At 45.5% G+C, this 15,987-nt stretch overlaps 1 protein-coding gene across 1 annotated transcript; it reads right to left on the bottom strand.

Moving 5' to 3' along the window:
• Nucleotides 1-484: 484 nt before the first annotated feature.
• Nucleotides 485-14,860, bottom strand: FZD4 (frizzled class receptor 4). Its single transcript, XM_039342960.1, has 2 exons — nt 14,417-14,860; nt 485-4,314 (listed from the first exon to the last, which is right to left on the bottom strand). Exons 1-2 carry the CDS (start codon nt 14,690-14,692, stop codon nt 2,983-2,985), a joined length of 1,608 nt encoding a protein of 535 aa, XP_039198894.1. The 5' UTR covers nt 14,693-14,860; the 3' UTR covers nt 485-2,982.
• Nucleotides 14,861-15,987: the final 1,127 nt, after the last annotated feature.

Genomic DNA, 15,987 nt, shown 5'->3' with positions numbered 1-15,987 from the left:
GGATAGGTTTCCCCCCTTTTCTTCTCTGCTTATTTTGATAAGGTATCCCTCAGGATACCTCATGCAAAACCTTAGGGAAAGAAGACCCTCACCGCTTCCACCCTGATGGATAGTGTTGTGTACATTTTGTTATAAACTAACAGTAGGACAGGATAGGATAGAACAGCACGTTGCAATGCTATACCAACACTAGATCTTTTTCAGAAAAGGGTGGGGAAAAAGGCAGCACCCTTATGTGCTTGTTTTCTCAGTGTAGGCGCGTTCAGGATGTACATTGCTTTTTTTTAAATTACAAGTAGTCTTCATTTAGCGACTGCCTTGGACAGTGATTGTTCGCAGTTATGACAGTGGTGGCAAAGCAATTTTGTAGCCGGTGCCCACAGCCAGAACCTTTGCGGCATCTCTCTTCTGAATCGTATGTTTCCAATTATAGTCAGTCAATACGTGTTGTCCTGCGTAAAAGCTATGCACAGTTGCGTTTAGGTGGTTTCACTCAGCGACTGCTTCATTTAATGACCAAACTGTTGATTCCAATTGCTGGACACTAAACCAGGGCTTACTATATTCAGGAGTGCAGTTCAATGTATAAAATTCCCTAGATCCCATTTGCAAAGGAACTGCTCGTGAATCTGGTAGATCACCTTTGCTGCCAGATTCAACTTATTTTAGTGGGGGGGGGGAAGGGAAATTTGACAAGTGAGTTGTTTCGCAGTCAGTGGACTGATGAAGTTAGCCTTATTAATTTAATGTTGTGGGCATTTACTATTATGGGCAAGGATTGCTTAAATCAGGAGGAGAATTTACAAGGCTTTCCTAAGCAACTTCTGCATGTTCTGCTCCTTCTCTCTGGCAACTGCAAGCAGCAGCACAAAGAGTTGCGTGAAATAAAAGTTGCTACCCTAGTACAGAGGTCATAGCTTGAATGTCCTAGGGGAGGCCAGAAGCCTGGCTAAATTAGCTAACCTCACCTCTGGGCTGAAAGCCAGAGTAGCTCAATTAATTTTCCTATTAATATTCATGGAGCTCCGTAGAAGCTGTGGTCCGGCTCCAATTTACTGTTTGTGTCATTGTGAGCTGGAGAAATTTAGAGACAATGTTCCTCAAAAGGGTCACAAAAGTGTGGTGCTGCATTTTGGAATTTAATTTGGTGCGCACCGATGGATTGGCTCAGCATGTCTGCAGGCTAACAACTATTTTTAATCTCAAAACAGAGCCAAATGAATGGCTTTTGGTAGGATTTTCAGCTTAAAAACATGAAAATAAGGACTAGGAACAGGAGCATAGTGAAAAAAAAATCTCTTCATAGCCTTAAACACCACCATTGGCTAGGCAACCTTGGCTCTTTTATGACACGTGGACTTCAACTCCCAGAATTCCTGAGCCAGCCATGCTGAGGGGAAAGGGAGAGGTTTCCAAGCTGAGCCATGCTGGCTCAGGAATTCTGGGAATTAAAGAGCCAAGGTTCCCTACCCTGCTAGTCGGTATTTCTCAACCTTGGTGCCTCAAAATGTGTGGACTTCAACTCCCAGAATTCCCTGCTGTTGAGAAAAACATGAAAATAGGCCCCAAAAGCTTAATTTTGAAGACCCTATGGGTGAATTTAAAGCTTGGCAGTAAGGATGGCAATGGATATTGAGAGGTTTCCCATCTCTACCGTCAGCCTTTTTCAGAATAAAAACTAGGCTAAACATTTTAAGCCATAAACTGTACAAAGGAAGCACCACATATCAGATGCTTTCAGGCCCCTCAATTTGGAAAATGCTGCCAGACATTTGTTAAAGCAGGGATTTAGTACAAAAAAAGGAAGAATTGTTCCATTTCTTGGAAAATATTAAAACTCCCGCCTCGATAGTTGAGACTAAAAGTTTAATTCCTGAGCCAAACTTCCGCCAACAACTTTTTAGTGGCTGCATGAGGCTTGAAAATTAAATTAAGAAGCAAAATAGATGCATTATGCTTCGATGGTTGTTGTTGTTGTTTTTTTTTTTAAGAAAAAACTTCCTCACCTCTCAAAATTTCCCCAAGAACTTGAAAACCAGCTGTTGCCCCTGCAGGGGATCGTGTTATCACTGCTCTATCCTCCTGTGATCCTCCTGTGAATCTTGTTTAGTAACTTCAGCTACTGAATGGGAAAAGAATCCTGCAGCTATTGTGTTTAAAGGCTCTAGGAACTATTGTGTTTAAAGTTTCTTGGGTTTTTTTTTCCCACCAAAATAAATCTATCAAGAGAAGGGGGGTTGTGGATTTGATGACCTTATCTCTTGCACTGTGACATCTTGATGTCATTTTGGGGTCATCGTGATTAGAAAGACATCCTGTTTCCATTCTGTTTGTTTGCTCACTCCATAGTACCGTAGTATTTAGTAGATGGAGGCTAAAGGCAAATTGGTTTGGCTTGAATCTCAGAACTTTCTCTGGTCTGTGTTTGAAGGAATTCTGCAGAACTTTTCTGCTGTATCCAAGCTCTGGACATCGAACTGAACATCACTTTCCAAGTTGAAAGGCCTTGGATTCAGAATTCCCTGACACTAGCAATTCTCCCCAAACCCTGAAGAACTAGGAATTTCTTCCTCTCCATTTTGTTCTCTTGCACTACTTCGACAAGACAGTGATACATGTGAGTCGGGACAGGCCAAGGGGAAGAAAAGGAGTGAGAGAAGGCACACTGTGCATAACCAGGAGGTGCAAAGTCCCATGAATCCTAAAATCATCGCTTGCTGATAGAAATCCAAGAGGCTTCTACTCTTTACCTTCACAACTTTGTGAAGCCATTGCGAAAATTGTGCTTTTCTCCCCCACCAGCTTGCTCAAGCCCCCTTGCTTGCTCTCCTCTCCTCCTTCGAAATCCTGCAAAAACTCAAAATATTTCTCAATAAAGGATTCACTCCAACACCCCTTCTCCAGATGCTGCCATCTCCATCAGTTCCTCTTACATCGGGGAGGAGACGGAAAAGAGAATTTTCTGGGTTCCTGCTCCTTTCTTTATACCACTGTCTCATTTCCTTTCCCGGGCTTCATCCACCCGTCCGCCCTCTTCGCCCCCCGTTTTACCCTCCCCGAATTCACCAGTCTATTAGAGCACTTTTGCCAAGTGTGCAGCGTCTTGGCCGACCAAATCCACATGCTAGACGTGATGCCCACAAGGAGGGACATGAAAATCTTGAGCATCTCCACAGCCATGTTGGAGGCATCTGCAGAGTAGCGGAAAATCCCCCAGTTGGAGATCTCATAGAAATAGCAGGCAATGACACAAGTGGCAGGCACGGTGTAGAGCACGGAAAACACCCCAATCTTCACCATCAACCTCTCCAGCTTGTCCGTTTTGGTCCCGTCCTTTTGAAGGTTGGACCTGATCTTAAACAAAGCCACCAAGCCGGCCGCAATGAAGAGGGTCCCAATGACCAAGTATGTGAAAAGGGGAGCCACCACAAAGCCCGTCAGGGCGTCAAGGTTCTGGTTGCCCACGTAGCACAGGCCTGTCAGCTCATCGGCGTCAACCAACCTCATAATCAGGATGACGATGGTCTTCACCGCAGGGATTGCCCAGGCAGCGATATGGAAATACGAGCTGTGCATCTCAATGGCCTCGTGGCCCCATTTGAGTCCGGCGGCCAGGAACCACGTCAGGGTCAAAATCACCCACCAGATGGAGCTCGCCATGCCGAAAAAGTACATCAGCAAAAAAATGATGGCACATCCGGTGTTCTTGAGGCCCTCCTGGATGAGAACAGGCTCGACGGCCTCATCAAAATCACAGGAAATCCTTTCTCGGCCTACGGTCAGCCGGACAATATAAGCGATGCTATAAATATTGTAGCACATGCTCAGGAATATGATGGGCCGCTCCGGATAGGAAAAGCGAGTGGAATCAATCAAAAAGGTCAGGACGGTGAAGGCGGTGGAAATGAAACAGAGACTCGCCCACACGGCCATCCAGATGTCGGTGAACGCCTTGGCGGACCGGCTGTAGAGGCCAGAGTCGTAGCCGCACTTGAGAACGCAATTCAAGCTTCTTCGGACCCAGATATACTGATCTGAGTTTGATCCGACATTTTGGCATTCTTCTCCGGGATGCAAGGGGGCCTTGCTGTGGAGGGGGACCTCCTCGTCTCCTGGCCCTTCCATGCACATGTGATTTTGGTCGTTCTGTGGAGGGAACCTGCTGCAATTCAGGTTTTCTGGCCAGGAGAAGCCAAATTCTTTCAGGACTGGCTCACATCGCCTTTTGACGGAGAGGCACATGCCGATGCAGGGGCCGATCGGGATATTGATTTTCTCCGTGCACAAGGGGACGTAGACGGAACACAGGAAGAACTGGAGGAGGAAGAAAGGACAAAGCAACTTTAGAAAAAACGGGCATGCAGGTGATACTGTCTTCCCAAAGTTTTGCATCCTAGATTTCTCTCTGTTCCCCAACCTTGGGTACTTTAAGAAGTGTGGACTTCAACTCCCAGAATTCTGAGTGTTGAAGGCCATACGAATCAAAATTGGGATGTTTGACTCTGGCATGTATTTTAGGACGGATTTCAGTGTCCCAAAGTCATGTGATCCCCTTTTGTGACCTTCTGACAAGCAAAGTCAATGGGGAAGCCAGATTTACTTAACAACCGTGTTATTAACTTAAAGTGATTCACTTTAACAACCAAGACAAGAAAGGTCACAAAATGAAGCAAGACTCACTTAACAACTGTCTTGCTTAGCAATGAAAATTTGGGGCTCAAGTGTGGTTGTAAGGCAAGGATTATCTGTATAGAAATCAACAATCAGGGACATGGCAAAAAACACATCCTTTGTCTTCCTTAACCCCAGGTAGGTTTTGTGTACAAAAACAGATCAATGAAGCTAAAGTGAAATCTCCAATCCAAACGTGGAGGTAACTCCTATTGATGTAACAGACCCATCCATGTATTTTCCTTGGCAACAGTGATTTGCTATTACTGGAATATTTTTTCAAGTTCCTAGCCTGGAGAGCCAGTTTGGTCTAGCAGAAGGGTAGGCAACCTTGGCTCTTTTATAACTTGTGGACTTCAACTCCCAGAATTCCTGAGCCAGCATGGCTCAGCTTGGAAACTTCTCTCTTTCCTCTCAGCATGCATGGCTGGCTCAGGAATTCTGGGAGTTGAAGTCCACGAGTCATAAAAGAGCCAAGGTTGCCTACCCCTGGTCTAGTGGTTAAGGCATCAGGCTAGAAAGCAGCAGACTGTGAGTTCAAGTCCCACCTTAGTCATGAAAGCCAGTTGGGTGAATCTGGGCCAATCACCAGAAGACGGTGAGTTCTAGTCCTGTCTTAGGCATGAAAGCCACCTCGATGGCCTTGGGCCTCTCTCTCAGCCCAGCCCATCTCACAGGATTGTTGTTGTTGGGAAAATGGAGGAGGAAGCTGTGTTGGATATGTTTGCGGCCTTGAGTTACTTGTAAAAATAGTAAAGCTGGGAGATACAGATAAATAAATAAAATTCAGCCAAGCTTGAACCAAATTCCCAGCCTGGGTTCTCCTGTTGCTCTCCCATCCAAATACTAGCCGGGTCCCATCCTGCTTAGCTTGAGAGTATTGTATCTGCTTATCCAAGAATGACAGGATAAAAACTCAAGCTTTCCCCCCCCCCCATTAAATATGAGAACTGAAAGATTCTGGATTTTACCCAAAGTTTCCACCCCTCCAAATATGCTCGCTCACCACAACAAAGCTAAGATTAATGCAGGCCTGTAATTCACCACATCAAACATGATACGGTTTTTGAAGAAAGAATATTGAAATATTCCATTTTTTTTAAAAGGGAGAAATTCAGGGGAAATGATGCTGATATACCCCTGTTTACCCTCCACCCCTATAGTGGAAGATCACAGTTGCAGGACTGATGATAATGTTGATGATAGTCATGTTTCAGTTCTCTAGAAGTTTAAACTGGGTTGTTGGGAGGGGGTTTTTTTGCCCTAGCTTACTGTTCTATACATAGGAAGTTATTTTGCACACAAATGCACAGGTAACACAGGAGAAAAATATGTCCACTCCCAAATGCTAAAACATGTATATACATGGCAATATCCCAGCCAAGAACTTTACAAAAACTTCACTGAATCAAGAAATGTTTGAAGCTGCCACCAGAAATAACTGGGATTATTTTAGAGCCAGAAAGAAGCTGAACTGTTTTTATTCAGGCTTAATACAGATTGTCCTCGACTTACGACGGTAACTGAACCCCCACCCCATTTCGGTTGCTAAGTCATGACAGTCATAAAGTGGGTTACCACATGATCACACCTGAATTTAAGACATGTTTTGCTGTTGGTGTTTGTTGTTGCTGTTGTCAAACACAACAGTTGTAAAGTGAACCCAACTGATTTTTGCTGGAAACCGGAAGTAATGCTGGTTTCTTGCAAAAACATAGTAAATTGCAGGTTATGTGACCACAAGGCCCTGCAAATGGCCGTAAATACAGATCAGCTGCTGAGCTTCCAAATTATGGTCATGTGATGTGATGTGATGTGTGTGTGTGGGTGTGTGTGTGTTTGTGTGTCAGAGCTTCGAATCTGGGTCCTAAGTAGCTTTTAGGGTATCCTTTGTAACTGTCACAAATCAAGGATTGCCTGTATATCAGAGATCTTCAAAGTTGACCCTTTTATGACTTGTGGACTTCAACTCCCAGAATTCCTCAGCCAGGCATGCTGGCTGAGGAATTCTGGGAGTTGAAGTCTACAAGTCATAAAAAAAACCATGTTTGAAGACCCCTGATGTATATGCTCATAGACAGGGGTCTCTACAAAAAAACAAGTTTGAAGACCACTGCTGTATATGCTCATAGACAGGGGTCTCTCTTCAACTCCTAGCATGGCTGGCTGAAGAATTCTGGGAGTTGAAGTCCACAAGTCTTAAAGTTGCCAAGTACGGAGACCATAGCCATAGACTACTAGATAACAAAGAGTTCTTGTTCAACATCTTCTCATATATTTAACTTGCAACGCCATCATTTGCATGTTTACTCAAAGGTCAGTTTCACTGTCACCCTTGATGCTTGCCTCCAAGTACACACATTTACTTAGGATCACAAACTCAGTCCTGGAAAAAGGCAGGCCATGGATTTCCTTGTGTGTATGTGTATAGGCTGCACTTTTGAGTCAGACTAGACAAGTTCCTGCAGTTTTCTTAGCAAGATTTCAAACGTGGTTTGCTACTGCCACCTCCTTAGAGTTGAGAGAAAGTGACTGCCCCAAGGTCACCCAGCTGGCTTCATGCTTAAAGCAGAACTAGAACTCCCAATCTCCCGGTTTCTAGCCTGATGCCTTTACTACCAAACTGGATTTTTGGAAATATGAGTGTGGGCTTAAACACACACAAAAAAGACAGAGAAATACCTACTGAATTTAATATAAATATTTGTAGTTCTACAAAGGTTGTGTTTGTCCTTCTTCTTAAGGCAGTGTTTCTCAACCTTGACAATTTTAAGGCACGTGGACTTCAACTCCCAGAATTCCACAGCCAGCAATGCTGGCTGTGGAATTCTGGGAGTTGAAGTCCACGTGCCTTAAAATTGTCAAGGTTGAGAAACACTGCCTTAAGCCAACATCATTCCACCTCAAATGATTAGAATAGAATGGAATGGAATGGAATGGAATAGAATAGAATAGAATAGAATAGAATAGAATATATGGGGATGGGAATAGAATGGAATGGAATGGAATAGAATAGAATAGGAGCTGGAAGGGACCTTGGAGGTCTTCTAGTAGTCCTCAACTTACGACCACAATTGAACCCAACCCAACATTTCTGTCACTAAGTGAAACATTTGTTAACTGAGTTTTTTCCCATTTTACGACCTTTCTTGCTATAGTTGTTAAGTGAATCACTGCAGTTGTTAAGTTAGTAACACAGTTGTTAAGTGAATCTGACTTCCTTGGGTCACAAAAGGTGATCACATGACTCTGGGACGCTGCAACCGTCATAAATATGAGTCAGTTGCCAACATCTGAATTTTGATCATGTGACCATGGGGTGTTGAACAGTCTGTAAGTGTGAAAAATGGTCATAAGTCACTTTTTTCAGTGCCCCTGTAACAGTCACTAAATGAACCAAGGACTGACCTGTACTTTGATAGGAGATACCAAGAAATTCAGCATTGAACAAAAAAAGCAGAGAGAGGTTAGACTTGAACACAGAGTCCTTTGATTCAGGCCATGCTCTCAATCTCTGGATCCAAAAGAAGATATAAATTGGGGGGGGGTTCCCAATCCTTTTTACTATGCCCCCCAAATTACAAAAATAAAGCTCCGGAAAAGAAATACAGAAGCAATGTTTCACTCATGAAGCCCCTGGCTATTTCAAAAAGCAGAATCATTGAAACAAGCCTGTTGATTCACAAACAGAGCTTAATGGAGGTAACAGACAGACTGAAGATAAGAGGTTAAAATTAATTACATTTGTTTGACAGGATTAGGACCAAGGAAGCTACGAGCCTTTGCAAAACAAGTAAAACCAATCAAATAACAAAACACACAAAGCAAGCCTCTAGATTATGAAATGCTGTGAAAACTGTATAAAAATCCATGTAGTCATCAAATCAGCTGGTCAGCTCTTTCAGAACCACATGCTGCTGGTGGTCCTGTTCATCAATAAAGAGACCTTCTTTCAAAAGCAGCCTCCATTTTATTCCCAGCTTGGAACTGGACCTGATTTTTCTTTCCATACTAGTATTATGTAAGGCAGTGTGTGCATAAACTTGTTAATAACACTTTACCATCCCCCTGAAAAAGCCACCCAAACGTTCTCCGTTTATGTGTCCAAGGAAATGGAAAGCTTTATTGCAGTTTCAGAACGCTAACTATTAATGTGGGCTAGAAACATGCTTGAATGCTTTTGACCTGCAAAGCTTGTTTCAAATGTATTTTTAAATTGAGAGCTTTTTTAGTGTTGCCTAAACTGGGTAACTGCCTGTTTCTCCCCTGCAGTTTTGTTTTCATGCATGTTACCTGGAGGGATTTCGCTTCCATTAAGGTAAAAATATCTGACATACTTAAAGGCAACTGCTGGTTTGTCTTTTGTTGATTAATGTCAATTCAGAGCACCCACTCTGGTGTTAAGAGCTGAGTGCGGGTTGTCTAAATTCCTCAGCTACCTGATCAAACACACACTCTCTTGCAGGGATAACCTGCCAATCTCCTAAGACAAGCTTGAGATTTTCTTTTCAAGACAAACAGCTTTTTTTGTGTGTGCTTCCGTGTGCAAATTAACCTGAAGAAAAAAAGAAAGAGAGAGGGAGGCTGGCAGAGAGGGAGAAGGAAAAGGAGGAAAACTTTGGAAAGATTGCATTACAGTTTTGCAAACAAAACAAAACAAAACAAAAACACCACCAGACCCTTCCTGGATTTAGATGTTATTCTAAGTCTTTTTCTTATCTTGGCAGATTCACACCCAGTGGAAAACTTTGCTACCGCTCCTTTCCTCTGCCCTGCAGTTTTTATGCCCAACAAGAAAAATGTGTCTGTCCTTTTCTAAAACCTGCTCCTACAGCAAGTCCTCAATTTATGACCACATTGGAGCCCAAAATTTTCACTGCTAAACGAGACAGCTGTTAAGGGAGCTTTGCCCCATTTTACGACTTTTCTTGCCATGGTTATTAAGTGAATAGCCAGAAGGTCACAAAAGATGATCACATGACCTGGGAAATTAACAACCGCCATAAGTACATGCCAGTTGCCAAGTGTCCAATTTTGATCACACACAGCAGGGCGCTGCCACGGCCATATGTACGAAAAACAGCCACTTTTTCCCCCCAATTATCATTGTTGCTTTGAACAGGTCCAGTTCCAAGTTGGGAATAAAATGGAGGCTGCTTTTGAAAGAAGGCCTCTTTATTGATGAACAGAACCACCAGCAGCATGTGGTCCTGAAAGAACTGACCAGCTGATTTGCCGGTACAAAATATGAAGAGGATTGCAGTGTCTGCAGAGACCAACATCTTTTTTTTAGAAATTCACGGTGGCTGTCAATTTTTTCCAATTAATCTTCCGCACCAGGGGTGTTATCAAATTCCCCGAGAATAAGAAAAATACTTAGGACTCTTTGAAGGCAAGGGTGGGAAAGAAAAGCCATTTATTCAATCTCGGCCCTATTTTCTTGGTCTTCTTACTTTGCACACCTGAGATGCACTGGCTTCAAGCTGGCTGTTCACTTCCAGAAGTCATTTTGGAAAACAACAAGGCTTTAACCACAAGGAGCAAGCCAATCCAGGTTGGATTACAAGCCGTGATGAGAAGGGAAGGGGGGGGTGCTTTCTTTCTTTCGGAAGACTTTCCAGCAGAGTTTGACAAAAATTCAAGTGTTCATAATAAGGCTATCTGAAACCTGTCAGGTTTTTCACACTTCTTTTCAAGTTGCCATTATTTTATTTATTTACTTATTGAATAAATTTACATAGCCGCCCAACTAATTCACACACAATTGACTGCGACTCCGGGGGTGCGTAGAACATTAGAAAACTTTTGTTGCTATGATTTTCACCGCAAGCAATATTTGCATTTCCTTATTTCTCTCCCCCCCCCCTTCTAAAAGCAACTCCTGCCAAACTGCCCTCACAGGAGTGGGAAAGAGACTTACGGATGGCACGTGGCAAGTTTCCACGCAGTAGAAACACAATTTGCTGATCGTTGGTTGCAAAAACAGAGGAGAGCCGAGATATGCTGTTTGCTGGTTAACAGGACAGTCTAGGAAGCGACCCAAGCTGGCATATATTTTTTTTAAAAAAAAATTCTCCTAAAAATAGTGTGGAGAGAGAGATCAGCTCCCAGGGAAAAGCCACTGGATCTCTAAATGTGTTTTAAGCAAAGATTTTATTGCATGATGCTGCATGACCTTGTAGTACTATTCCTCCACTGTGCTCTGGATTCTCATTCATGCAATCCTCGCCTTTATAAACATTTGTCCAGTGACCGTTCAAGTTACACAGCATTGAAGAAAGTGACCTGTGACCATTTTTCACACTTACGACCATTCCAGTACCGCCAGAGCACCTGATCAAAATTTAGACTCCGCAAGTGGCTCATATTTATGATGCTTACAGTGTCCCAGGATCATGTGTTCACCTTCTGATGAGCAAAATCAATGGGAAAACCCGATTCACTTAACAGCTGCACAGACTCACTTGACAACTTTGTCAAGGAAGGTTGTAAAATGGGGCAAAATTCATTTAACAACTGTCTTGCTTAGCCAAAGCAATTTGGGTTTAATTGTGGTCGTACATTAAGGACCACCTGTGTACATGATGTGTTTCTCACATGCAGGTGGGAAAAAGATTTGCAAAGTGAAGGTATGTATGTATGTATGTGTGTATGTATGTATGTATGTATGTTGGGTGAGGACAGCCTCAAATTATGAACTGAACTGAGATGCAGGCTCTCCTTCATACATGGCACCGAAGTTTACAGGTCTTCTGGAAAGTCACTTTCCGGGAGTCTCATCCAATTCTCACCAAAGCTGTATGCCTCACCAAATTATGTCACCTATTATGTCAATGCACACCTATTGTGCCAGGAATATATCTGCGTGCAAACACCACCACTCCAGGACTGAAACCCACCTGTAGAAAGTAGGATGTTGATGACCTAAGACAGGGGTAGGAAACCTTGGTTGGTTCTTTTATGGCTCATGGACTTCAACTCCCAGAATTCCTGAGTCAGCATGGCTGGCTCAGGAATTCTGGGAGTTGAAGTCTGGTGTCCAAAAGATTGGGGACCTATGGTTTAAACTTTAGGCCATCATGGTACAAGAACAAGCAAGAAAAAACACAAAAGAGGAAAGCAAACTATGTAGAAGGAAAGAATTTAAGAAAAGCTTGCTTGGCTTAGACCAGTGGTTCTCAACCTTTCTAATGCCGCGACCCCATAATACAGTTCCCCATGGTGTGGTGACCCCCAACCACTTATACATCACCGGGTGCCAGGGGCGTGGCCAAAGAAAAGGGGGAAAAATGGCGGACAGCCTTGTTTGGCGACCCCCGTGAAATGGTCGTTCGACCCCAAATGGGGTCCCGACCCACAGGTTGAGAACCACTGGCTTAGACCAAGGCCAACTAATCCAGCATTTGGCATAATATAATATCCAGCCAGGAGCCTTTTAAACACAAGGCCATGGATGGGAGGTAAATATTTCCATTCCACTGTTGCTCCCTAGCAGTTGGCATGCATGATTCCAAAGGCCACAGGTAGTCCTCGCCTTACGACCACAACTGAGCTCAAAATTCCCTGCTAAGCAATGCAGTCGTTAAGTGAGTTTTGCCCCATTGTACAACTTTCTTACCACCGTTGTTAAGTGAATGACTGCAGCTGTTAAGTTAGCAATACGGTTGTTAAGTGAATCTGGCTTCCCCACTTTTGTCAGGTCACAAAAGAGGATCACATGACACCCCGCCCCCCATACACACACACTGCAACTGTCATAAATACATGCCAGTTGCCAAGTGTCTGACTTTTGATCACCTAACCACGGGGATACTGCAAAGGTTGTAAGTATGAAAAATAGTCATAAGTCACTTTTTTCCAGTGCCGTTGTAACTGTCAATAATAAACAGATGGTTGTAAGTCAAGGACTACCTGTATCAAGACCCTTGATAGCCACTGTGAATGTACTATGAATCCATCCAGTCCTCTATGAAAGCCTTCAACTGGTGGCCTTCAACAAATCTTAGAAGAATGAGCTGCCTGCAGAAGTTGTGGGTGTTCCAACACTGGAAGTTTTTAAGGAGAGACTGAAAGGGTACAGGGTTTCCTGCCTGAGCAGGGGGTTGGACTAGATGACCTCCAAGGTCCCTTCCAACTCTATTATTATTATAATTGCATGGTTGAGCAATGAGTGGCACAGATATCTCCTTTTCATGGTGCCTGAATTTCCCAGCATGTTGTTTTCATGGATGACCCCTAGAGGGGAAAAAAACCCCACCTCCTTGCCTACCTTTTGTCAATTGTGTGAGATTTTTTTATATACTTATCTTGTGTTTTTGGTGTGTGTCCTTCCCTCTCTCCAAACCTAAAAGCAAAGCCACCCTTCCCTCCCATCTGTAATTTTCTCTTGTCCCCTAATCGTCCCGCTTGCCCTTGTCCTAGTCTTGCCCTTGTCCTGGTCTTAGTATCTTCTCTCTTCCTTCCTTACTTCTATCTTTGGCCCCAGGTCCTCCAAGCTCCAAGTTTCCCTACAAGCTTTGCTTGCTTTATTTGCAATGCCCTCTGGCAGAATTCCAAGCTTGGAAGTTGCTTTTCCTTTTGCTTTTCAGCACCAGCACCCTGTTAACTACTTCACTTAGCATAACCCTGATCCCCATTGTAATTTTGATCTCCAGCCCTGGAGAGGACAATTCTACTTCTTCAGCTGGGCGCAATCGTCCTCCAGCCCCGGTCTTTGCCAAGTACCAGCTTCCTCTTAGTACACCTGATCCCCCCCAAAGCCTCCTGTCTGGAAACACCCAGGAGTGGATTAAGCTCTCCACTACTCCGAGAAAGCATGTTTTGTTGAAAGGTGCAGGAAGAGTCATCGTTCTTTCATGCCCGCCATGAATAGGTTGGTAGGGCTATTCCTTACAAAGTTCGCCGCCGCCGTCTGTCTGGGCTCTGCCAAGCCTCCCTTTTGAACCCGCAACCTTTCGAAACCAGCCCCCCCCCCACCAGCAGAAAGACAGCAAGATCTCAAAAGTGTTTGCAAAAAGGGGGCTGTTCTTTTTAACCAGGGATGATCACAGATCATCCTTGGATCTCAGAGAAGGGTCCCTGGATCCAGAGGATAAAGTTTCCAAACAGCTGCCTTGTGACTGTATCATTCTCAGTTAGACTCAATTTTGCTTGACAATTCCCACCACACACTTGACCCCCCCCATTGGCTAATGAGTTTTTTTTTTTTCTGGGTTAGTAGCCTGGGTTGGTCAAGCAAGACGAGTTCACACCATCTGCCTAAACCTGCAGGGTTTAGTTGGGCAGAGAGAGACACAAGGTCTCGGATGTCAGCAAGGACTACGTGCGACCTCGGCCAGCTTCCCTTCCTCTCAGACCTACCAAGGGCACTCAGCACATGGCCCAGAGAGCTCTTTTCTCGTTCTTTTTATTCAGAGGACGGCTCTCAACCCATCCCCTCATTAAAGAGTTAAATCCGCTTTTTGCTGAACGCCCGGGCCTTTTAGAACTCCGGAGGGAAGAAAAGTAAAAAGTACTGCAGGAAAACGCAGTATTTACGACACGGAGCTTCAGTCCAAAGGCCGAGATCTCCACGCGGCTTACCTCTGAGTAAGCAACTCCCACCCCGGGGGGCATCTGCAGGAGCCTCCGCATCCCGGGGAAAGTTAAACCATCCCGGGAAGGAGAAAGTGAATTCACCCCAGGAGGGAGAAAGGGAAAGTCACCCCAGGAGCAGGAGGAAGAGGAGGAGGCGGCGGGCACCCACCTGCAGCTGGCTGGAGCAGCCGTACTGGATGAGCGGGGTGAAGGTGGTCAACTGGAGCTCGGCGTCGGTCTGGAACTGGCTGCCCACCAGGTTGGGCATCTTGGTGACGTTGTAGCCCAAGTTCTGGCACATGGAGATGCGGATGGCATCGCAGCGGCGCTCCTCTTCGTCGCCGAAAGCGCACGCCGCCTCCAGCGCCGCCAGCAAGAGCAGCGCCGCCGGCAGCAGCAACCGCCGCCGCCGCCGGGCACCTTTCTGCCCCGCGGCCGGGCACATCGTCCGGCAGGCTGGCCGCCAATCCTGCCGCCGCGGCCGGCTCCAGCCCTGCCGGAGCAGGAAACCGAGAAGGCTCGCTCGAGCCGCTGCCGCTGCAGCTCGTCTCCCCGTTCGCCGCCCGCCTCTTGCGCCGTGTGCGCCCGCCGAGCGCGCTTCTGGCTCCGCCGCCGGCGCAGCGCGCTGTGACACCAGGCGAGGCGGTGCTGGCTGGGCGAGAGGGCGGCGCCGGGCCCCCGGCGAGGAAGGGGCGAGGGCGGGCGAGCAACCTGCCCAGGGGAGGGCCGGCCCCGCTTCGGCCCGCCCCCGCCGCCCGCGGCCTCAGCGCCGGCCGAGGAAAGCTGGAAGCAGCGCCGAGCAGGAAGCCGCTGCCTTCCCTGGCGCGCGAAGCTCGCAGCGTGGCCTCTCCTGCTGCGGGAGAGAATCCAGATCCACGTGAAGGGCTAATGCCGCTTTCGAATGCCTCGGGATACAGGGAGTCCTCGACTTAACGACAGCTCATTTAGTGACCCTTCGAAGTTACAGCGGCCCTGAAAAAAAAGTGGCTTAGGACTGTTTTTTCAACAGTTCCAACCTTGGTTTACTGCAAACAGCTCTCAAAGGATAACCACCGCCAATGCAGGTAGTCCTCGGCTTACGACAGTTTGTTTAGTGACGGTTCGAAGTTACAACGACACTGAAAAAAAGTGACTTAGGACCATTTGTCACACGTATGACCGTTGCACAGCTCCATGGTCACGTGATCAAAATTCAGATGCTTGGCAACTGGTTCATATAATAATAATAATAATAATAATAATAATAGTAAGAAAGACTGTGGCAAAAGCAAGCAAGGGTAGTACCAATAGTCATAGGCTCCTTGGGTGCAATTCCAAAACAACTGGAGCACCACTTGAACACCATTGGCATTGACAAATTCGCTATTAGTCAATTGCAAAAGGCAGCCTTATTAGGAACTGCTTCCATCCTGCGACGATATCTGTAATACCATCAAACATCCACATCTGCCTATCCCAGGTCCTGGATAAGGACTCGATAGGTAGACAAAATGCCAAATCCAGTCTGAACATCTGGCTGACTGTGCGATGATCGATAATAATAATAAAGTTGGAAGGGACCTTGGAGGTCATCAAGTCCAACCCCCTGCTCAGGCAGGTAACCCTATACCATTTCGGACAAATGGCTGTCCAGTTTCTATTTATGACGGTTGCAGTGTCCTGGGGGGGGTCACGTGATCCCCTTTTGCGACCTTTTGATAAGCAAAGTCAATGGAGAAGCCAGATTCACTTAACAATGGT

This window comes from Crotalus tigris, unplaced genomic scaffold (genome assembly GCF_016545835.1).
Source record: "Crotalus tigris isolate CLP2741 ecotype Arizona unplaced genomic scaffold, ASM1654583v1 scf7180000017828.1554129, whole genome shotgun sequence".
In the NCBI taxonomy this organism is placed as follows: Eukaryota; Metazoa; Chordata; class Lepidosauria; order Squamata; family Viperidae; genus Crotalus; species Crotalus tigris.
Note: the sequence above shows the minus strand (reverse complement) of the source record. Positions and strands in the feature narration are given on the sequence as shown.